Source organism: Amia ocellicauda, chromosome 18, assembly GCF_036373705.1.
Source record: "Amia ocellicauda isolate fAmiCal2 chromosome 18, fAmiCal2.hap1, whole genome shotgun sequence".
Taxonomy (NCBI): Eukaryota; Metazoa; Chordata; class Actinopteri; order Amiiformes; family Amiidae; genus Amia; species Amia ocellicauda.
The window spans coordinates 24,308,820-24,332,891 of NC_089867.1; the positions used below are offsets into that span (position 1 = coordinate 24,308,820).

The 24,072-nt window shown below is 48.7% G+C and overlaps 1 protein-coding gene across 6 annotated transcripts; it reads right to left on the reverse strand.

Annotated features, from left to right (window-relative positions):
• Window positions 1-41: 41 nt before the first annotated feature.
• On the reverse strand, window positions 42-21,187 carry LOC136714181 (putative oxidoreductase YteT). 6 transcript variants are annotated; one of them, XM_066691506.1, is made up of 16 exons: window positions 20,975-21,186; window positions 20,639-20,782; window positions 18,980-19,051; window positions 17,724-17,916; window positions 15,786-15,870; window positions 15,375-15,448; window positions 14,692-14,751; window positions 14,228-14,335; window positions 11,185-11,241; window positions 10,964-11,094; window positions 10,556-10,610; window positions 10,242-10,334; window positions 8,135-8,269; window positions 7,921-8,022; window positions 1,030-1,194; window positions 42-854 (listed from the first exon to the last, which is right to left on the reverse strand). In XM_066691506.1, the coding sequence occupies exons 4-16, from the start codon at window positions 17,814-17,816 to the stop codon at window positions 729-731; spliced, it is 1,284 nt and encodes a 427-aa protein (XP_066547603.1). In that variant the 5' UTR covers window positions 17,817-17,916; window positions 18,980-19,051; window positions 20,639-20,782; window positions 20,975-21,186; the 3' UTR covers window positions 42-728. The 6 variants fall into 6 exon arrangements, with proteins under 6 accessions (XP_066547603.1, XP_066547604.1, XP_066547602.1 ...); XM_066691507.1 differs by lacking the exon at window positions 20,639-20,782; XM_066691505.1 differs by having other exon boundaries at window positions 20,639-21,186.
• Between the last annotated feature and the right edge of the window lie 2,885 nt (window positions 21,188-24,072).

Consider the following 24,072-nt stretch of genomic DNA (forward strand, 5'->3'; position numbering starts at 1 on the left):
ACGACAATGATCCCTTTGCAGCAAAAATTTAAAGATAGCAATTACGATAAAACATTAAAACACTTAGCCTTTTTTATTTTATTTTTTGGTGATTTAATTACATCTGTATCTTCACTGCTAGTTTTGTCCTCTTTTTATTTTGGTCCATTTGAACCTACAACCTAAACCCACCGATGCCCCTCAGACCCATAACTGTGCGACTGGAGGTTCTGCAGATAAAGCGACAGTGCGGCTCGACGATGAAACAAGTATCGCGTTCGGCGCTGGTTCCTTTCCTTGAGCCACTGGCAGTGTGGAGAAACGATTTGCAGTCCCCCCCACCTGTTTCCTTCAGAACCACACAGAGAGAGGGAGATGGATGTACTGTTCAATGTGTTTGGTTTGAAAATCTGGCAGATGCACCCTGGGAAGACACAGAGACGCAGTTCCCCCGGCGCTGAGCTCTTGCACCTGTGCTGAGCTGTGTGTGCGTGACGTTGAGCTCGTTTACATACGGCAACGGTTTTGTGTCGCAGTAAGTGCTCAAAAAACAAGAAAGGAAACTGTTTATCTGACATAGACAGGAAGAGAGTGGATGGAAACAGCAGCCTGGCACAGTGCCGAGTGCTTGTCACCAGTGTGTGTGAGAGGTGAGAACACTTGTGATCGGCCCTCCAACCCGTGTGGCGGACCAGTGATAGTGTCACTCCCTGGCCCCCCAGCTGCTGGTCCCGTCTCCCTCGGTCCCCCTAGTCCTCCTCCGCTCCACAGAACACCACCCTGCTCTCCCTGCGCGCGCGCTCTGCCTCGAACACCAGCCGGTGACTGGACAGGGTCTCCTCGGGGCCGGAGCGGATCAGCGATGGGTCCCCACACTGCAAACACACACACAGAGAGAGGTTACGACTCTCGCTGGGTCAGAGGATGTTTCGAGTGACTGTTTACACACACAACGGCTTTCCGTCTGTGAAAATGTGAGAAGCCGTCAAAAAAGGATGGACTACTAGACGGACCGTCCTCTCCAGGTCAGCGTCTTTGCCCCGTACTCACGGCCACGGCAGAGATGAAGCTGTCTATGAGGTGGTAGTCGGCTCCCCCGTGCCCAACAAGGCTGAAGTTCCCCGGGACCTTGGATTCTGCGTTGTGCTGCGTGGTGCGCTGGCTCAGGAAGTCAAACACTTGAACCTGAGACCCCCCGTTCCAGCAGAGCTCCCCCTGCAGGAACACACACACACACATGGGTACGTCACAGTTTGTCTCCCTCACTCCTAAACCGTCAAGACCACAGCCCTGAGCTTGCCAGCCTTCCCACCCTGACCTGATCCCCGACAGCGCCAGCCCATATGCCAAAACACCAGTACACGAAGCCGACGGCGCTCCGAGCCGGGCTGCAATCTATTAGCCCGCACTCCGTAGATGACGTCTCATTTCCATCCGACAGATTGGGCCTTCGCATCCAGAATAATCTGATTTCATCACTGTCTGTGGTCGTGCTGGCGCTGCCTCTGTTTTCCATCAGCTGGCGTCGACTCTGCCCGCTACCAGATGTCTGCTGTCGAACTCACGAGGGGCCCCGTTGCTTAATTTGCATTTCTAAATCTCTGTTTTTGTTTTCCTCCCTCCAAAGACAAAATATAACAGCAACAGCAGATTTGAAAGTCGACGTTTGGTCCCCCCCCCCCACACACACAACCCATTGGGGAGAGGCAGTGGGATCTGGGCTGGGGATGGACTTGGCCAGCCGCCATTGTTCAGCCAGTGGGTGTGAGAGTCTATATTTACATGTTTATACACACGGGGCTATTTTAATCTGCCTATTCAAACACCAGATTTAGATCCCGGTAGGAACAATGGATCTGATAAACCTACAGCCGCCGAAACTGAGCCCAAACAATGGAGCGACTGTAAAAAGGAATGGTGAAGAAAAAAAAAAAGAAATCCAGTTCAGCCACAGACTTTACTTTGCTTTCGGCCCCGGTCCCATCCCGTACAAACGCAGATCTGTTTAGCTGTAAGCGTGGCGCGCAGCCATGGGTAATGCGTCTGATCTCAGCTCGCTGGAGCTAAACTTAACACGGTCGAGCCAGGCGGGAGCTGGAGAGTCCAGGGAGAAACAGACATTGACATCACTGCCCGTGCCGTCTGATGGCTGGGGCCCGTTAAGTGCGAGACAAGGGAACGCCAAGGCGAATGGGCCCGTCCTCACCGAAGACGGATTTGAACTCACACCAGAGCAGTAGTTTGTTTCTCCACAGATGTCCCGGTCGAGGGTTTAAGGTTGTGCGGCTGATTTATAACACGTGCGGCAGTGTAGTTCGTGCCGTTACTTCAAACGCTGATTGTGTTTCAGGTTTGCCAACGCTCAACACAAACACACTGTGGGTTTACTGCGCAGCCCCAGACGGCAATACGGGAGCTGAGAAAAAGGCGGTAAATGACTCCAGGGACCCCTGTGTGACGGGGCCGTTTGGATCTGGACTGTTTCAACGCGCTGTGACGGTGTTCTGTCCGAAGACATGCACCAGTATCAGTTTGTGTCCCAGTGAGGGGAATATACCGTTTTTTATTCACTTCAATTAAAGGTCCTCTAAACCAAACTGAGACTGCCCGAGTCGAGCACTGTGCGACCCATAATGCTGGCATAATGTCCATCTCAGCTGAGTCACGGGATGCCCGTTTTTCTCCAGGTTCTTCATTATTATAGATTGGGTAGACCAATAATAACAACAATACAGTCTGAATTTACCAAAAAGCAGGAGAGACAGACAGAACACATACAGACACAGCAATCCAGATCACAGTCAAAAGACTCACATTGAAAGACCGAGGTCCTTCGAGGAGCAGAGAAATATACAGACTGCGACAGAGACAGATCTAGACAGACAGACGGACGGATGCACGGAGGAACAGTCTCGGTCGTGTCCAGGTCTGACGCTGAACGCACAGGAGACGCAGGGAAGTGAAACTGTAGCAGCCCGTGTCAGTTATGGCTTTAATTTATTTGCACAAGATAATCTTCTGTGAAGCTGGCTTTACTGGGTGATTCTAAGCACAGATTGTGACAGGAAAGGGGAGGGGGAGGGGGAGAGAGAGAGAGCGAGAGAGAGAGAGAGAGAGAGCAGAAGGGGGTCGGTTGCCTTTGAAACTCGACCCTTGCTTCATCCCCCCCCCTCCCTCACTCTGCACACGGCTCTTTCCGTTGCCATGGAAGCGCTCCCTTTAATCACATTGGAATCTCATTTCCTTCGGTTGTCTTGGCAACGGCACTCGGTCGCCCACTGAGACCGCCGGCACCAATCGGCAGCCGGCGCGGCGGAGACAGCCGGCCCCCCTCGGATAACCCCGCCCACGGACAGCCCTTTATTTTTTTCTCTGAGCGTGTTCTCTACCGCCCTCCCTCTCTCCTTTCCTCCCCCTTTGTCTCTGACCTTCTATCTCTCCCTCCTGAGTAATTCATCCCCTCTGTGTCCCTCCCTCTCTCTCTCCGTGTGCCCTCTCTACCTCCCACGACTCTCTCTGCCTCCATTCTCTCTCTGTTACCTTCTATTCCTCCGCCCCTCGACATACTCCCGCCAGAATTCTTACTGCCCGTTTCTCATCCTGTGTGATTCTGGGTTTTACTTTTTGGCTTCCAGACTCTTTTCAATGGGTTTGTATCCCAACTGGCACATCCGCCTCCACGCACTGTCCAGCCTGACACAGAGACGAGCCTCTGAACAGCAGCGTTAGGAGGCCGCATGTCTGTCAGCTTTGGTCTTCTGGACTCTTTCACTCAAGAACATCTCTCTACGAGCTGGTCATTTTTAAAGTTTGGTGACTGGAGTTGTGGGCAGTGCGTTGCATGGGGAACCAGACATCTGGACCGCTGCCCAGCTCTGAGAGACAGGGGACAGGAAGCAGACAGTTGCTAGCTTTGCATGTTTTTTTGGGGGTTAAAGCCACCCCCGACCCCAACAAAAAGCTTTCCATTTCTAAAAATACCTAAACAGAAAGATAACAAATATGAATTAGTCAGCCTTAACATCCCTGAGGCAGATCTCAGATTAAATCATCTCCTGCAAAAAAGTGAAATAGCTGCCGCTGTGTTTAAAGTGCACGTCCACCCCGGGATCGATACACACCGGCCCAGCTGTCCCGGTTCCCTCTGCCCACCCACAGCGAGACCCCGCTGTAGCGTTCACACGCCCTGTGCATGTCTGACTACAGCACCGTGTGTCTTTGCCGGGCGACACTTGCACGTGTCAGACCACAGACTCCAGAGCAACCCAGACCCGAGGAGACACTGTCTTGCAGTCTGCGCGGGTTACTCTAAATGGTCCCAGAGCAGACATGTGAAAACACGATAACTTGTCATGCTTCAGCACACATTTGGTGGGGTCATACAGAGCTCAGCTGGGGGGAAGAGAAAGGAAGGAAAAGCACAGTTGCAGCCCCCTGAACCAGAGACTCTGGACACGTGTGTCGGGCACTTCGGCTGCACTTTAAAAAGGTGCGTTGAGGAAGGCAAAGGGAGAAGGGAGCCACGATCGTGACCCTGATTGCCACAGTCGGGTTTCGGTGGCGCGGCCTACTGATTGTCAGCGGATCCCAATCGTGCACATGCCACCCTGGCGGCGCCCCCCCGCACACAGCCCGTGTGAACACGTGCAGCCAGACCCGGCTCCCACACACAGGCATGCTCTGACACACAGACCGAGATGGTGGGGCACATGCAACGCACACTGTCGCATGAGCGCGCACACAAACACACACACGCGCGCGCTGGCTCATATCTCACCCCGCTCACCCCGAGCCCATATCCTGTTCGTTTGCTATCTCTATCTTACTCACTGCGTCTCTCGATCTCCCTCCCTCTAGTCAATATCCTGTTCAGTTAATTACTCTTCTTCTTCTCTTTCCTTCCTTATCTCTGTTCCTCCCTTTCTCTCTCTAATCTCTCTCTCTCTCTCTCTCTCTCTCTCCCCCTCTGGCTGCTCTCATGTTCATTTCTACCCTCTATTTCTCTGTACTTCTCCTCTCTCTCTCTCTCTTTCTCTCTCTCTGTGCGTCTGTGTACTTATCGTTCACAGCAGAAAAATGTATCCAGTCCAGGGAGCTGTCAAATGTATCTGGAGAAAAGTGTTTGTTAAGTCCATCTGTCTGTCTGTCCATCAGTCAGAATCCCACAACAAAACTGCCTGTTTTTAAGGAAAAGCATTTGAAAGCACCTGCAGTGTGTGTCCCTAATAACATACCTGACTAAAAGTGCAGCACAGTAAAACATAAGCATCGTATTTCGGCGGGCGCGTCTGAACCAGTTCCCGGCCGAGTTAATCTCGACCCGACGAAGCTTTGTGTTAAACTGCTGGGTTCAGAGGTATTGGGGCCACTCGGCAGTGCCGGAACGATACAACAAGGTGAGAATCTGAAGAGGCCCGGTTTAGCACAGGTAAAATCGAAGACCCTCTTTGGACTTGGAAGAAAGAAAGAACGAAAGAAAGAACGAAAGAAAGTCCGCGGGGATGTGACGTCAGCGAGGCGAAGCTCGAGAGAACAGGAGCGCGGTGGGTTTCCAAGTAACTATGCCGGCCTTTGTTCAGACTTGCACGCTGTATAAGGCGTATCGAGTTACCTAATTGCTATTTACAGAGCCTCCACTTCATCTGGACGAGACAGTTGATACGATGACACGCCCCACTAGACAACAGCACCCCCCCGTAGATTAGACCTGCGCTGCTCCAGCTGAGGGGCAGAGCGTGGTGTTGTGTTGTTGTTCAAATCTGACCTTCTGCTGATGTCTCTGCTGGGTTTGCGTTGCAACATGCAGGAGCAAGAGAGTGCAGCCGTTGATTTATTCTGTTGCCCTGGCTGGTGTACACTAGCAGGCTAACTAGGAGACCAACTAGCAGGGTTATTTCAATCTGGGCTTCCACTCTCTCATATCAACGGGTTCTTATCTGGCCCTGTTGCCCCTTTACCGTCCTTCTGCCCTGCCTTTTTCTGGTCTTCTGCCCTTATCGCCCCTTCCATCTCCGACACCCAGTGCTTGTCTTTAACCTCCCCTGGCCGTGGTTACGCTCTCCGCCTGGCCACCCATGCGCACTGCGTCACTTTCTTTTGCCAAGAGGACCAAGAAGAAGGGAATAGCCAGGAGACAGTCTTGTAGGGCCACAGTGGTCCCAGGGCTGAGTCTCGGACCAGGGCCGGGCAGATCTGTGAAACTCAGTCTCTACACTGTATTAGAGAACGGCTGCTTCGACACACCTGGACGCAGAGGTTGGTTTTAAGAGCTTGTTGACACTTTGAGTCATCTGTCCCTCAAGCCAGTGGGTCGCAGATCTACCCCATATGGTGTGTAGTGCCAGGATGCCAGGCTGATATCTTGACGTTGTTTTGACAGAAGTGTCGGACAGCTCTACTGCATTTTGCCCCTTTTGTATAAAATGTATATATTATCATTTGGTATTATAACTGCCTAGTCTCCAGTTTTATATTTATACATATTTCAGCAACCGTTTTCTTCTTGCCAAACATGGCACTCATAAGTCCTGGTAGGAACTGGTTTGTCAGTTCTGGTAACAAGTCCGTCCCGTGTTTCACTTTCTCTCCTTCCACCTCCACATTAGTGCCGCCTCTCCTCGCCTGCGCTCGCTCTCCCGGGCTCCGGGTTAATGGCCCAGTGTGTTTGTTTAGGCGCGGAGCCGGGTGTTTTCCTGCCCGGCCTGCCTGTCTCTCCGGCTCCCGACTCCAGCCTCCTCCCAGCGCCACCTCCCATCCCCCTCCCACAGGCCCATCCAGCCAATCGGGGCTCTGTGTTTATTTTCAAACAGGTAGAGAACATGAGGCGACAGAGTACCTGCGAGAGCCGCACATTCCAGTCTCTGTATGGGACTGAAATATTGGACACCACAAATGCAGCAGAACATCTGTGCTGTTCAGTCTGGCTGCACACAGGCACCTACATGTATAAGTATTACTAGCAAGTCTTTTTTGCAGACTTAAAGGATCCTCTTGTGACTCGAGAGGCTTCATTTAAAAAGAGGGGTGCAAAGACATTTTAAAATGGAATGGTGACAATAGTCCGAGCACCAGAGGTGCAGTGCCGAGTTTAAACTCCATGCCGTGTGTAGGATTAGGTAGAACTATTCTCCTTCGGTAAATTATTGGTTTAAAGAAAACGGTCTTTCATTTTCTAATGGATGCATTGATTAGCGATCGCACGGACCAAAACCAGGCCCCAATACCTTAATTAAAACAACAGACAGGTCGTTTAGGGGATTAGTTCATTGATATTGTTAGTTTGAGGTTCATAATTCAATCACGAAACCGAGGTGCAGAGAAATCACTGAGGCAGGGTGCGGTTCCCTCGTTCTACCACTGGAGGGCGGTGCTCACTATTCAACCGCAGCTCCGATACAAAGACGAACTCCAGCTGCTTCCACTCTTATTGCTCCGCGGTTGTAAACACTTCTTTACACAAAGAGTTGTAGGTGATTTATGAAACTATCCAGCCTGTAAACGCTGATCAAAAAGCTACAGCAAAGCTACTGAGCAAGCAGAGGTCTATAGCGTTCTCTGCTCTGTAATCTGCATCTTTTTATTAAAACTTTCGCTTTGTCCAGGGTAGTATTTCTGCCCCGCACACTCACTCGTCTCTGGCTTGTTTGTCAGCTACTTCATCAGAAAGGAAACGTGTGTCACAGTAACAGACAAGTGGGCGTTTCGAAGGGAGGTGCTAGCCTTGGTCTCTAACAGCCTTTTCACACTTTATTTGACCTACAACAAAAATAGCAACAAAATAAAAAGGGGACATCCTCATATCTTAGAAACCAAAACTCAAAGATTACAGGGGGTGGGGGGGGAGTAAAAGCAGGGCTCGCTGCTAAAAAAAAAACAAGAAATGAAAAAGGATGCGTAGTATGGCTGATACGGCGAGAGGACAGTGGGGTGGCCAGGTCCTACCTTGCTGCCATGGATGGTGGTCTTGCGATTGCAGATCTCCTCCGTGAAGGCCACCATGGAGAAAGCGGCCGTGACGCCTCCTTCGAACTCCATATTGACGACCTGGGGGGGGACAGTCATCCATGAGTTTTGATGGTCATCCATGGTTGGTGTCTTGACCGGAGTTCTCAATCAGGTCCGGTGTGATTGGCTGAGGGAGGGCGGCCGCTCTCACCTGATTGGAGCAGACATCGTTGTCGCACTGGTAGACGCAGCGGCCGTACGGACCGGTCCGCAGGGCCTCGGTCACAGACTCGATGTCGGGGATGGAGCTCGGGCACACGACAGACACTGGCCAGCCCACCGCCCCCTGAGAGAGGGAGAGAGAGAGAGAGAGAGAGGTAGGCTGAGACAAATGAGGAAAATACATCCTTTTTCCTTTACATACCTCATACACAAGGGACTTATTAATGTATCCTTCAGTTCACTGTATACATTGTGCGTGTGTGCGTGTGTGTGTTTGTCTTGTAATGAGGATTAATCTGTTTTGTAATTGCTCTGGCAATACATATTCTTGCTAATATTGCACCGATCTGGAAGTGAGAGAGAGAGAGAGAGAGAGAGAGAGAGAGAGAGAGGGAGAGGGAGAGAGAGAGAGAGAGCGGGAGAGCTGTGAACTGGGAGAGTGGAAACAGATGTACATTTTGTTCCCCTGCTCTACATACACACAAGAAAGGGCGGCCGAATCAAATCTGCCAGGCAGGTGACAGACTGCAGAGTCCCCACGGAAACTGACCAGCCATTTCGCAGAGGGAGAAAAGAGATCGGACCCCACACTGGCTCAGCGTCGGACTGAGAAATCATATTCGGGCAGCACGCTCTGATCAGATATTGTTCTGGTCGCTGTCAACATGAGAAATACGAAGGCCGGGGAGGGGGATTGTGTCTGTCTATCTCTGGGATTTCTGTCTGACAAGTGTGCTATACTGGACTAGACAAAACGCGGTTGATCATGTCAAGCCAATAGTGCTTTCCCTGAAACTCAATCTCAGTCAATATTAGTTGGAGTGTGTGAAGGAACGGAGTGCAGGAATACAGCAGCCACTCACAACCACAGAGAGAGAGGGTTCAGAGTCATTCAGCACCGAGAGGATGGATGTGCACAAGCTACCGAGGCGGTGTTTTGTGGAGAAATCTTCTTTAAATGTTCCCTTTGTCAAACCGTTTGCATATTGCATTATGTTTTAGTGTGTTGCAACACTGTTCTGTAACTGCTTTGGCACAATATCTCTCTTAAACCTGCCAATACATAAATCTTTCATATGATTTCTACTAAAAAGGAGGAGGGAGGGAAATCAAAGAAGAGGGAATGAAGAACGATATTAGCACACAGATGCACAGGATGCTTCAACACAGAGAGAAACACCAGAGAGACACCCACACCCTGGTCTATACCACGGAGAATCGATTCACCATCACTGACACACACACACACACACACAATCCGTAATTGCAGTTGCCCCTAATAAAAACACACACAAAATTGCTCTCCAACTTTCTCCTCCTCCCTCTCCCTCCATCCTCCACTCCCTCTGTCCCTCACGGTCTCCCCCTCTCCCTTCGCTAACCCTATTTTTACCCTCCACTTTCACCCACCGGCTCCCCTTCCCCCCCTCTCCCTCTCCCTCACCCTCCCTCGTCCCATTCCCTCTCTCTGGCCCCCACCCCCCACACTTGTGTCTCTCCCTCCCTCCCTTGATAATGCACCTCCCCATGCTTCTGTTTAATAAGTCTCTTAGTTCCCATCTCCTCATTTCCTCTTCCCCTCTCTCTCTCCCTCTCCCTCTCTCTCTCTGCCCCCCCACAGCATTCTATACCCCTCTTTCTTCCCATGTTCCTTTCTTTCTCCCTCTCTTTTTCTGCCCTCTCCTTGCCCTCCCCTCCCCCTCCCCCTCCCCGTCTCTGGCCTGGCCGCAGTGCAGATGGCTCTTTGTTGGCGTGTGAACAGTGTGACAATGAGGGCCGAGGTCAGTCTGGCCTGCCACCGATACACCGTCCCCAGTGGAGCTCCCTCCCTCCCTCCCTCCTTCACAGCCTGCCTCTCCATCTCCCCAAGTCTCATTTCTGTCCTCCCCTCCTCCCCCTCTTCAATTCTCTCTCTCTCTCTCTCTTTGTCTCCCCGTCTTTCTGTTCCTTCCGATCGTCCTCGCGCGTGTCAAGCGTACGTGCGCCTCTGACACAGCGCCAGGTCATGCGTGAGTCTGAGTGTGTGTGTGCGGGGTAGTGCACACAAGCGCGTCAGTGTGTGTGTATGTGTGTGCGTGCGTGTCTGTTTGACTAACCTGTTTGACTCGGTCCAAGTAGATCTTGCTTGCGGAGTACGGGCAGCTTCCCTCTACAGGACAGTCCAGGCAGCGTTCTGTTGCCTCCGGGGGCTGGGGGACAAGAAAGACACCAGAAAGACTGAGCGAAGGACAGTTTTGTAGCACGCAAACACACTCTCACATCACACAGAGGTGTGAGATAATGCTCATTTCTCCAAGGACTCTATAACCCCTGCGGCCTCTGCTTCACACTAACCAGAAATCTCTAAGAATAATGTCTAATACGCTACACTAGATGTACACAGACACACACACACACACACGGGACACACCTTGTTCTCTTTGGTGAAGTGGCTGAGAGATCCAAACGATGAGACCTTAATACACCTGGTGGGGGAAAGCATTCCCTCATGATTAGTATCAACACAAAAGAGTGGCGCTGTGAGATCACCGGTCCCTCGGCACCAGCTGCCGAATTACAGAGCCTCGAATGCCGTCTCAGCTCTAAATGGCAGCCTAGGGTTAGATGAAGCTGGGCTTCTCCACACTATAGCCTGCTACCCAAGAGCACTAAAATAATTAAAGATTAGTTGGACGAAAAAAAAAGGCAATTAAATGAAAAGGAAGAACCAAAAAGGTTGCACCCGCACCGGCTCCACATTGCCCATACACTGCCCCAACACTACCACTCTTTCAAACCCCCGCCTCCAGTGCCAGCTGCACAATGCGATTGGCTTCACCTCCGACCGCCGGCCCAATGGTGAATGAGGTCGAGGTCGTGGCAGGACTTGGCCAACAGGGAGAAGGAGCTTTCCTCCTCGTTCCGCCAGTTCCCCCGTACAAACGAGTGGGCGAAGTGATAGAACCCCACCTGGATGAAGAAAGAGAGAGAGAGAATGAATTGAGGAAAGTGTTGAAGAGTATACTGCCAAACTCTCCAGGTCAGGTCACTGTCACTCACCGGCTCCAAATGTTGAATGTGAACAACATCGCCGATCGCACCACAGCCAATCAGCTCCTGCAGAAACACAGAGGCGTCACCACAGACCTCACCCTCAGCCAATCGATTTGCAGCACCACCACGGAACGAGCCAAGCAGATCTTTCTCCAAACACCGAAGGAAGGGAGATTTGAATTCAGTTGGCCTGCAAATAAGACCTCAGATCTCGTCACCAGAGTCAACAGCCTTCCCATAGGACCTGATTTAAGCCATGAGTCACCCTGCCTGAGTTGCAGTGATGCAGACAAGTTTTGCGGCCCTCTGTGTTGTTTTACGGCAGTACGTCGATGGCTTGGCATTTCAGTCACTGCAGAAGAGAGACATTGAAGATCCTGCGTGCAGACTGGGTTCAAACGGACCCATCTTAAAATACATACCGGGTGAGGCCCTGCACAGCACAAATGAAACTCACGTGTAGTTCCGTTTGATGACACACAGCTGCATCAAACTAAACGATCTGGGAGAGGAACTAACTCGAAACAGAACAGCTTGTTTAAAAGCTAGATGAAGAGCAGGCCATTTTTATTTGTAAATAGTTTAATCAGACACATTAGGCACGTGGAGGCCATGGCTTCTAGAGGGCTCCCTTCAATTACAGTTGAACCATCGTGGAAGGCATAGTAGGTCATCTGTTGTCCAGTCCCTCTTCTCTGAATAATGTTACATGGCCCTCCCCAAGCAAGGTGAACTAAAATAATATGGAAGAAATAATCATCAAAATTTTCGATCAGTCGAATGTTTGGATTAACCAGTATGGGATTGTTTGATCGAAATTCTCCCTAGATGAGTTCGGCCCAATCAGAATCCATACTGCCAATCTGTTCTTGGGCTGAAAACGTACCAACAGGCTGCTATTTTCAACTCAAAATCTCACGCAACTGCCTCAGCCAATCCGCAGCTGTCTGGAGCCCGCCAGGAAAGGCCGATAACGAATCAGCGAGCGAAGGGAGGCTCCCAACCAATAAGAGATGACTGAAGTGAGAGGTCTCAGACTGGCAGCCAACTGGGCGGCTGGGTTGCGAGAGCAGGGAGTCTGTAGCCAAATGAAGTGGCCGTCCGTCTCCGTCAGTGCTGAGAAGTGCCTGCCCTCGGAGTTACTGGAAATTTCCACTGGAGAGGCAGGGGGGGGTGGGTGAGTGAGTTCACAGTGGAGGTACTGCACACGCGTAAAGGAAAGGGCTGTTCTCTCTCGTTCTCTCCCTCCCTCACTTCAGTCTCCCTCCCTCACCCCCTGTCTCTCTCGAGGGAGGAGGACGAGGTGTGGGGGGGGGGGGGACAACATCACCAAGAATAGCACTAAGGAGAAGTCTCAGGTTACAATAACTAACAGGCTGCACACACTCCACTTACCCGCCCGCCCTCCCTCGCTCTCTCTCTCTCCCTCTAATTGTCTGCCTCCACCGACTGTTTACCAAAATGTCAGTTCGTTCGTTTACAATTAATCTGCCTCTCTGCTTTCCTGCTGTCAGTCTTCCAGGAGACGCGCTGCTCCCGGCGGCCGCCTGTGTGGTCTGGCCAGTGGACTCTGGAGTCGGGGACGCACTGAGAGGAGAGGAACAGCCTCATTGTTCGGACTCGGCAAGCCTGGCCCAATAACCACGCCACCAAACTCATGCATCTGATCAGTGACTTCAGCTGTGTTTTTTCAGAGAGGTCAGACGATAAATTAATTTGCTGCAGCTCCACACACATACAGGCAACCCCTGCACGTATGACCTGATTGGTTCCTGGGAGCCGTCATGAGTCGAACGTATTTCCCAGATTCCTGATCCCGGAAACCAATTTCATACCATACAAATACCATACCATAATCGACTACAGAAATGGAGTAAAACTAAATAAAACAGTAATGTGTGTTTAAACATTTATGGACTAAAACCAAACACTTTATTATACATATACATATATATATATATATATATATATATACATATATATATTTGATTGGTGAAGGGGATCACTTTTCCGTTTCTCAAACATGGCAAACAGCAACAATAGTTCCAATTACGCACAACAACAACTATGACGTGAAAGTCGGACTGACGTTGTGCGTTTCCTGTTTCGGGACGATACGTCATACGCCGTCGTAAATTCAAGCAGCGGACATAAATTGCGGGCATTTTAGGGGTGATCTCACATTTGAAAAGGTCGTAAATGTGGGGGGTTGCCCATTTGATTATAAGACACATCACTCTAAAACAAGCCTAGACAGACTCTCCTCTCTGGGCAGAGCAGAGCGCCGTCACCGGTACCTGTTGCCCACTCTGATCAGCTTATCATAACAAAGCAATTCCCCCCCCCCCCGATGCACATCAGCCTTTCCCCTGCGCTAAGCATTGCTAAGCTAATGACCGTGTGGAGGACCATGAAAAACCAATTCAAAGGTGGACGGACACCGCGGTGAGGGACAAAAGAGTTTATCATCGCCTGGACCAAGAGCACCCCCCCCCCCCGGTCTTTCAATCAGTGTGACCCTTCCCCTCCTAATCCTGACCTTTGATCCCTCCCCCTCTCCCCTTCCAGCACAGACATTCCTCGGGTCAGGTTACATATCTTTTTCTTTTCTTTTTCCAGGTGTTTCTCTGCATATCTTCCACTGTGTAGGTGCTGATGTGTCCTATGTTCTCCAATAGTGTACCTGCAGCCTAATCTCCCGGTGCACTTTTTTATTATCATTAAACTACACTGCCTCACGCTCCTGTTTACTTATGTATTGTTAGCACTTCTATCATGTTACTGTAACTTCTCCTACACACACCCTACCCTTCAGCACATTCCTGGGACTTAACTGTATTTGTCTGCACTTGTTAGCTCATTTGTACTAGGATGTGTGCTTATTGTGTAGCGTACATTTACTTTGCACTTTGTAATTCTTGGAAAAAGTTCCTTGTGAAAACTGGGTGAGCGTGTCTGCTAAGAAATAAAATAATAATAATAGTAGTAGTAGAGTGGGGAGACCTGGGAGAAACGTCTACTTCACAATATCCTGGGAAGAGGAGGTTACCTTTATCTTGCGGACAGCCGGGTCGTATCGGAGCACATGACACACTGCCAGCATCACCGCGCTCTGAGCACAGGCCGACACGATCTCTGAGCAGTCTGCCGCAGTCACCTGAAACACACACACACATGCATGCATGCACACACACACACACACACACACACACACACACACGCACGCACACATAAAGAAACAACATTAGAGACACGAAAATAACCATGAGCCTTAAAACCACATGTATATACAGACTCTGATAGGCGCAAAGAGACACGGCATGCAGCAGCAAGACAGGAACACACACACACACGAACACACAGGCACAGAAACAGACAGGCACCGACACAGACCAAACACGCGTGCTTCCGTCGAGGGCCTCACGCAGCCTGGCTCTCTGCACACACAAGCACAGACCCAGCTACACACAGTGCAATCATGAGAACTCAATCGCAACAACAAGACCCACTGACCGCCATGGGCTTCTCCAGGAGGACGTGATACCCTCTGCGGGCAAAGGCCACCGCCGGGTCCTGGGGAAACACAACACCAGCCCCAGGTTACACTGCCAGCATACCTGTGCACGGCTGCCATCACTAAACAGACCCATCACTCTGCAAGGGCGAGTTTCTGCACCTGAGCAAAGTCTGCTTCTCAAATTAAGTGCCAAAGTTGAAAGACACATACCTTACAGGCAGGCAATGCATGTACGACGAAGAAAAAGACAAAATAAAACAAAACACGTGGAGAATAATTGTTTTCATTGCAGGGAAAAGCTTTGAAAGTCGTGATGTTTAAGGTAGTATTTTTGTGTTTTATTGTCATAGTAAAGCATAAGTCCTAATCGGTTGCAGTGTCGTGGTAGAAAAGACACAATAATAATAGTTGGATTATTGTGTGTTAGTTTGTGTGAATGCAAGACTAGTTTCCGATGGCAAGGGATTTGTAGACAGGGTTCTGGTCCTGTAGAGATGCAGGTTCTCCAACCGAGTCCGCAAAGACTTCACGGGTACAGTTAACACATTCATTAGCCGGGTCAAGCTATCCACAGGACCCGCGGGGCGAGGTTTCTCCGGGGGGTAAGGTGGCAGAGACCTAACACGTGTGTGTCTCCGGCCTAGGACTCCCAGAATTAAGAGTATTTGCTCAGACCTACCTTGTGAAGGCGGTCGGGGGTGGCGATGATGACGGCATCAGCAAATTTCTCCCTCTCGGCCACAATGCGCCAGTCTGACAGGCACAAAGAAGAAGAGGTCCATAAAAGGACTTGCCATAAAAGGTCTTACTGTCAGTAGGCAGTTTAAAAGCAGAGGTCTGGGAAACACTACCAGTGGCGACAGACATTTCACTGAAACTCTCGAAGCACATGAATGCTGGCTCTTCCATGCCAAGGGGAACCAGTGATCGACTAGGTTTGTCTTTCCAGCCCATTTCTCCAGTCATTCACCCTCCTCCCTCACATATCCGGCAAATGAAACAATAGTAATTCCAGGTAAGGATCTAGGAGTGCATATACAGAACATGAATAAGTGATCGTCCACGAGGGCTCTGAAATCGGTCCACATACCCTCAAAGGTGTTGCTCTCCGCGATCTGGTGCTGTTCCCGTAGTTTCTCACGGGCAAAGGGTTTGGGGTCGGCAACTCCCACCACCTGGAACGGCAACCATGTCCACATCCATCTACTTTCAGTTGTCCGAACATAAAAAATAAATAAAAGGTCCCTGTTTTGTATGAGCGCATGGATGCTTCGGTGCAAGGTATGAAAAGCACAGTGACAAGACTGTGAGAGCGAATGTGGTGGGGGTGCTTTAACTAAATAATAAAAAGAAGACGAGGTTAGAAACCAAATAAAAAATGAACACAACCGATATCCCGTTCAACAGCCTAGTGAGAAACCACAGAGAACTCCCCATTCCGGCCAGCACAGCTGTTCAGGTGTTTTTGTGGTATTTCTTCTTTTTTTAACCCTTAAAATAGTTTCATTTCTGTACACATGCTTTACAAAGACGGCGCACGTGGGGATGTGAACGTCTCTGCAACAATGAGCATATGTGTGACAGTGTGTGTGTGTGTGTGTGTGTGTGTGCGTCTGGCTGACTGGATACGTCCTTGGTATTCCGTCTGTGCGTCTCTGTGAGCAGCGGTTGTGCGAGGGATGCTGGGAGATCCTGTGTGTCGGTGGTTCTTCAGCTACCAGGTTTAACGTCTTCGGTGGCTACGGTATTGTCTCGTCTCTCTCATAGGCCATGCTGTTGTGAGCATCTACAGTACCTCCAGTTCACTCTGCGGTTCTGACGCGTGGCTGTGATCATGTAATCGTGAGTCCGTACCCTGACTCCCCGTGTGAGATTCAGACCGCGCTCTCTGTGGGCCGAGCGTGTGTGTTTCTGTGTTTGTGAGTTTGTCTGGCCCAGTGCAGACTTCTCAGCTGCCCATGTGATCCGAGTTCTGCTGCAAGGCTCACGAAGACAGGACCTCAGAAGTGTGTGCCCCTGGTTCCCTGTCTCAACTATCAACACGGCATCTCCTCACGACAAACCTTCTCAGCAAACAATTCAATACTTTCAGCCTAAAACCCTGAACAGGACTATAAAAAAACAAAACAATCAGCACTACTCATTCTCTCCTCCCTCCTCTACTCTCCCTCCCTCCCTCTCCTCCCTCGCTCACTCTCTCTCCCCTCCCCCCCCCCTCGAGCCCACTAGAGACCAGCCGGCAATTTTTGGAGGAGGTCCAGTATCCACGGCAACCAGCCAAGGCAGCAGGCTGACCAAAAAAAAAAAAAAAGGTAAAAAAAAAAAAAATAACATAAGAAATAACAGGAAATGACTTCACAAAGACCCCCCCCACCACCACTAAACACACACCCTCCCACCACCTCTCTCTCTCCTCCACCACCCCCCTCTCTGTTCTCTCGCTCATTTTCCAGTCACAGAGAATGAGTAATGCTTGGACAGTCTCTCTAGTTTTCTTTTTTTTCCCGTACGAAAGGAATATATATATTTATCCGACCGCCGCTGGCCTGGAGACGGAGCCAGATTCCCAAGCGCAGATATTTGTTTCCCTGTTTGGCTGCGGTAACTCCCCAGTTTTCCCAACTCCTTTTCCTCTTCCCAGCATGCCTTTCACCTACGAGGCCACCTTAACCCAGGCTCAAATGGAAGAACACCAGCATCTTAACATTTTCTCCTCAGATTTGTGTTTTCCGCTTTGGTGCAGATTTAAGAAAGTGTTTGAAGGAAAGCAATGCCGTCTCAGCGTCAGTCTTTTTCAGCTTCACTTAATGGATGCCAATTCTACGCTCTAACTCAAGCTGGTGTGTGGAGACGGCTCTGATTGGCTGGCTCGGGGGAATTATGGTTCAGGATTGGCCAGTTATTTTTCTGGTTCTGTTTTGGCTAATCTGCAGTTCAGATTGCTATCACTCTAGGTCTTTTCTGATTTTTTGGTCAGTGTGAGTATGGAGGATGAGAGGGGCTGCCCAAGGGAATAGGCTGGTCTTACCCTCATACGCTGGGGGTGCAGGAGGGCGAAGCGGGCGTATGTCTCCCCACGGTTCCCTGCGCCCACCACAATCACATCCACGCGTGGCAGCATGGCAGCGGCCGCGCTGGGCTCGGGGCAGGGAGCAGCCGGTGCAGAGGGCTCCCCCGGTGACGCTTGCCTGGTCTCCCCCCGGTCCCGACAGCACAACACTCTGCAGTCATGGAGTTAATTAGGAAATCCCACTGTTACAATGTTTTTCCCCCTTGTTTGTCATGAATTTGCTTGAATTATGATCTATATTATTAGGTCAAATGTGACAGAAGTAGACACTTTAAGCTTGAGTTCTATAAGCACAGTATCAAATTATTATTATTGATTCTTCTGCATATATTTATCATTCACACTTATTTAAAAGCTGTCACACATTAGTGAGACAAATGAGGCTGTTACAAAGTCACATGGATTCCAGTAAAGCAGTTAGAATCAGCTTTATTTTCCCGGCTCTGTCCTTTATTTCTAATTATATTTCTTACTACGGAAGGTGTTCAGCTCTGGCCCCAGAGAGCGTCTTTTGCTGTTGTTTTTGACAAGCTCTTAGTTACTTAACGGACTGAATGATTGGGCAGGGACCTATTAACTCCAGGGACAGAGCTGGACACCATCGGTTCAGATCAAACCAAACCCTGAAGACACTGGGTATCCCCAGGACCAAGGTTTAGCCACAGCCCTCGTCAGTCCAGCCCACCAGAGGAAATCCACTCCAGATCTTTCACTGCACCTGTTTCTGCAGAGGAGCTGATAAAACAATAGGGCCGGTCTGGCAACACTGCGTGACAGGAGCCCACACCATCTGTGTGCACTGAGCGGCCTTTGTTATGAAGCTCAGCACACAAAATCGCAAAGATCAGCCCAAAGATAAGACCGATACTGTCGAGTCTGGCTCTGTACCTGGCTGAGAGGGCGATGGGCACGGCACAGTGAAAATACACCGCCGCCTTCTGGAGGAAGAAAGAAACTGCAGGAACTCACAGTAAAGACTAGCGAGGGAGAGAAAAAAGCGAAAGGGCAATGCATCCTATCAATAGGGACACAGCTGCCGCTATTTAAAAACATGTGTGGGAGATGTAGGTTCTCATTTTAAACATGAATGCTTGTCATTGTTATTTTATTTTCCCCATTCATATTTCATTCAAAACAGCCACACTTTCCACTCTGCACTCTCTCCTGAACGCAGTCTGACACACAGGTCACACAGTTCACAGGACAGAGCTCACCTCAGGCGACCTCGGCCTTTGCGTCACTGACGTGTGTGTCTGTCCCAGTCTGCTGTGTAAACTCAGCACTGGCTGTCAAAGCAAGGAAAGAGAACTTTCAAAAGGCAGAAAAGGACTGTGTCTGAGAGGTACCAAGATGAGGTAAAGTAAGCAGTAACAATAAAACAATCACTAATCACTGTAAAGTTCAGAAAATACTAATGGGCTGTGCATCTCTGTGAGTCGGGGCTGTGGGGGGGTAGAAGGATGCCCCGAGGGTGGCTGGGGGGGTTGGGGTTGGTGAGAGAGATGAAGAGATTAAAGAGTGCGGGCCTGCATTGTGTTGAATGGAACAGCTGCCCGGTTCAGCTCCATCTGCAACACAAAGGCTCTACACAACATGCTAATGAAACAGCGCCTGTAAACAAAGACTCAAAGCGCCTCGCCGTGTGGAGCGGCTCCGCCACTGACGCAGGCGCACAACACACTGATGATGATGATGATGATGATAATTTCAGTACTTTTAATTTGAAATCTAAATTCAGTATTGTTAAAATCAAGACCCCAAATCCATCTGAATGTGTGGAAGTCAACGCTTCTGTACAGATGAAGTGTCTCCGCTCTCTATCTGGCAGCCCAGTGGTGGTTTTGTTTGCTATTTCTCTCGTTTAATCTCAGAGCCTTTCTGTCTTTTCACGCAGTTAAATCGCCTGCACTGTAATTCCGCACCGTTATAATTCAGACGCGCTAATCTGCGCACGGAACGGCCGGGGCGGGAGACAAATGAGGCGCAATGGAGGAGCAATGTTTCCACGGCCGTCTTCATTCGTCTTTTCCTTTCCCTTTACAGTTCTGGTCGGTGATCTTTTATCCAGAGCCAGTGCATTAGCGATCTGCTTATGTTTTCTATTTAAACTTTATTCTTACTATTTTGTTGTAATGTTTTTTTTAAGATTTAAATATTCGGACTTTCCGCACTAAACTATGATAGGCTAATTGCAATTTTTAATTGATGCAGTATATGATTAACCCTTAACAAAAGCGATTAACACGTTCACACAGAATTCAAACTATTAATTATAAGCTTTTTTTAATGATTAGCATTACGAAGTGCTTTGATCACGTTCTTGGCGCAGATGTCCGCAGGTCTGCGCAGAGCTACACAATCCCACCGATCCCATTGGCGGAGCAGAGCAGACGCACGCAGAGCTGCGCACATCTGTTGTTACACTGTGTTGCGAGCGAAAAGTAACGCCTACCGACCTGTAACAGTGTTGCCTGCCTGTCTGCTAATGATTCACAGGATACAAAAATGTAACAAAATGAAACTTCCTCAAACTGGAGAAATGAGGAAACAATGTATTTCCCGCGTTTATTATTATTTTGTACGTATCTGCACCTCTATATAGGACAGTAAGATTTGACAGACGCATTAAAAAGAATAATAAGGTGTTTATTACGTATTCGTGGCATTATAAGCTGATTTCCCGTCCACAGTAAACGGAGGGCTGTACGTGTCCACTGTGTACTGAAGATCATGATTTTCTATTCGCGCACAATTGCATTGAAGTGCCTCCTATTGACACGGCGCCCAATTGTGATTTTCACTTCCGTGTGTCTGTTAATTAGTAATATTAACGACGTTTTCTTCTCCGTGATACAAAAGTGCGCTTTTCCTACCTGCGCTGTGACAGCCTTCGCCCGGCGCTCCTCTGCCTTCGCCTGCGCACCTGAACTCGGCGAGCTGCAGCAGGAATGACCGCGGACTCGCCTCGGCCTCGCACTTCAGTCCTGGTTTGAATTCATTTCAATCCCCCAAAGGCGCTTAATATCAATAAACCAGAACGAAATGCTCATAACGTTTTGCGTAAACTCTTTTTTTTATGTTGTTACACTGTATAAATAAATAAAAATAACTCGATTTATTGAATATAATATTTATAGCCTAGTATTACAATTGTAACTATTTATTAGTGTATTAATTTGTGTAGTGTAGTTTGCATATTTGATATTTACCTCATATTTTGAGACATTTTTAAATGTCAGACTGTTTTAAGCAAAGTTTTTCTAGTCATGCTAAAGCTGGGCTGATCTGTTCGCGTCCGTCGAGGTGGGTGGGGTTAAATGCATGACTCGCATTGTCAGAAATGACCGCACATGGCCTCTGTGTGCGGCTTTATGCGGTTTATGATCTCAGCTGGACTTTAACCCTACAGTCGGCTCTTATCAGTCCACCTGCCTCCAGCTCTTAACCGGCACTCGGAGCACAAATCCACCCACTTAAGTCTGAATAGAATTAAAACAAAAGTGTGTGTGTACTTTCAATAGACAACAGCATCCCTTTAGCTTACAAATACTAGTAATAATACTAACTTTTACAACGTTATTTCCTGCCATCAGACACACTCACTGGGAAAGAGGCAGGGCAGTTGTCTACAGTTACCACTGGGGGGTGGCTATTGTGCCCACAGTCACACTGCCTCCATCTCTCTGACTATGGTCACAATACTGACCCCCCCAGTGGTAAATCTACACAACTGCCCTGCCTCTTTCCCCATCCCTCAGCTCTAACTGATCGGCCTTTACTTCCACCTCTCTTTGTAACCGCTAGGGCCACCGTTGGCTTTGATAATTAAGAAATACAATCCTCCTGCCCTGGTTTTGCTATATGTCTGTTCTAATTTTGAAAATGACTCCCAGATGCAGGAGCCCATAGACCCGTGCATCTGGAGAGCCGAGGATTCTGGGTCTGATTTAAAAAGCCAAAGACCTGAATTTCAGTTCAGAGGCAGATAACTGTATATGTTTATTTCTCTCTCTCTCTCTCTCTCTCTCTCTCTATATATATATATATATATATATATATATCAGTGTTTTATTGTTTTTGTGTCTGTTTTTAATAGTGAAGCATTTTAACATATACAGTTGAATGGTATATATCTTATCAATTGTGTATTTCTTGCCTCCGTGTGATAGACAGTATGTGTTCAGCTGGTTCAGTGTGCATCACCTGTTACCCCAATATCTGGCACATTGTTGGCCATGTTTTTGATCACGCTAAACTCCAGATGATAAAACGACTGGGTCCCTTTAGGCCATGTAGGCTAAGGAGATAACAAAACTAAAATATGTAAAGTGTAAAATCAATAAGCAGCTTATCAGCACAGAGACAGTTGAGATCACAATCCTGTACAACACTGAAAACAGTATTTAGATCATCTGCAAAAAAAGAATGGAACTCATGCACTAAAATCAAACGTAGACAATTTAAATTTTACAAGGCTTTTCTGTATTCTTGAACGTTACATCTAGGAACTGCACAATGTGGTTTCTACCTACCACAAGATATCTTTGAGGTTTATTTCTCTCAGAATGAACTATGCAAAGGCAGACCTTTTAATGAATAAAGGTACCTCATTGATGTTTGAAGTTTCCTCTATTGTCCTTCCACTGTGCTGCTTGACCTATAGGCACACATAATATATCAGGATACAGCACGCTCTCTCTAGACAAAATACCAGATTTCTCCCAGAAAAGATCCACTCTGCTTTTGCCTGGAAACTGCAAGATGGACCAGACTGTAACTTTCTTATTGGCTCCCCCCTAAGATTGGACAGTTCCTTCTCCCCTGACGTGGTTAACCCCCCAACGTCCTCTGATGGTGACGCAGTGTGCCAAGACAAAAGCCAGTGGCCGGGGATTCTGCCGAATGGTCTTGTTTAAAATGCCGGTGCGCAGGGCTTGTGCTTTTCTTTCTTATCTCCCCAATGAAGTGGGAGCCTGCAGGGTCGATTGCTCCGTGTTACCATGAGAATGGCTCGGCCTGACCTCCTGCCGCTCCCTCCCCTGCCCTCGGTGCTGCCATGGCGCTCCTGTGAACGGGGCAGCCTGATTGATGTTGCCACGAACTGCCCTCCTCAACACCCATGGCCTGCACTTCCCCTGTCTCTGCCTCCCTTGTTTACTTCCCATCTCTCACGTTTTTTTTTCTTCTGTGTTAAACAGATCAGTCAGTTGCAGGTCAGTGGGTGTCCCCTCAGACCGAGGCCATAATGATGCTTTTCTTGTCACATTTTTGGTGACCCCCGCCACACACCCTCCAAACCACCTCTTCATGCACATCTTTGGGCACGCAGAAGGCCTCGAGCAACTAAGGGACGAGTGCATTGATCAAGAACAAAGTTTTCACAGCTTGTTTCTTTTCAGTATTGTTTTCCTTTAAACTCTCGAACGTCTTAAGGAAATACAAGAGAACTGAAATCAACGCCCAACAAGCGTACATCCCTCAAGGATGTCAATGTAAGAGCTGAAATCGATGGAAACATAACGATGGAGAACCTGTTTCGCTTCAGACACTAGGCCTAGATTTTGACTGTCCAAAGAGCAGACCCCACTAGTTGGCTTCATCTCTCGGCCCTTTACCACAATTTGTGTAGACACTAGGGGAGATGTGTATTCAGGGAATGAAGTTGCTCTTTTTTCCAGAGTTTCGAAGCACAATGATATAAATTAAAGATACAGACTGCTACATGCTTATACTTACAGTTAATTGTAAAGCACAACCAAATGTTCAGAAGCTGTATAATAGGAAAAACACATAAGACATGTACAGAAGCTCTGTATTCAATATAATAAACAATATGCGTCAATACTAATTATTTGTTTATTTGCATGAAGAATTGTTTTGGAGGAGAAAAATGAAAAGGCGCAAAGTGTTTAATACAATTCAAGGACGGGCCAAGAGAGAGGAGGAGCTCCCTTATGAAATAGTTAACCTGGCCCGCGTTGAAACCCGACACCGCACTTCCCAAAACTGCCAACAGAAAAGAGAGCGAATGAGCAACAAAGACACGACAACGTGCACTTGGGTGAACTCTCAATGCATGATGCACGAAACCAGTTACACATGAAAAAGCCAAGAAAAAATACAAAATCAAATATATAAATCTCATTCGTTTTCATTTCACAGTCTTAAGTCAAAAGCGACGAAAACAACCCCCCGTCCGATCAGAGTTGATGCATTAGGCAATCTAACGAGCGTAGGGAAATAAAGTCAGATATATAATATATCAGAGCTCCGTGCACCGAGCTGCAGATGCAATGTGCGGCTCTTC

Bases quoted from the DNA above. Each gene is read 5' to 3' on its own strand.
- LOC136714181 (XM_066691507.1), bottom strand. From the start codon at position 17,816: ATGCTGCCACGCGTGGATGTGATTGTGGTGGGCGCAGGGAACCGTGGG. The intron at 11,095-11,184 runs GTGAGTGACAGT...TTCTTCATCCAG, and splicing joins ACATTCAACATTTGGAGCCG to GTGGGGTTCTATCACTTCGC. The intron at 1,195-7,920 runs GTAGGACCTGGC...GTGTTCCTGCAG, and splicing joins CCACCATCCATGGCAGCAAG to GGGGAGCTCTGCTGGAACGG.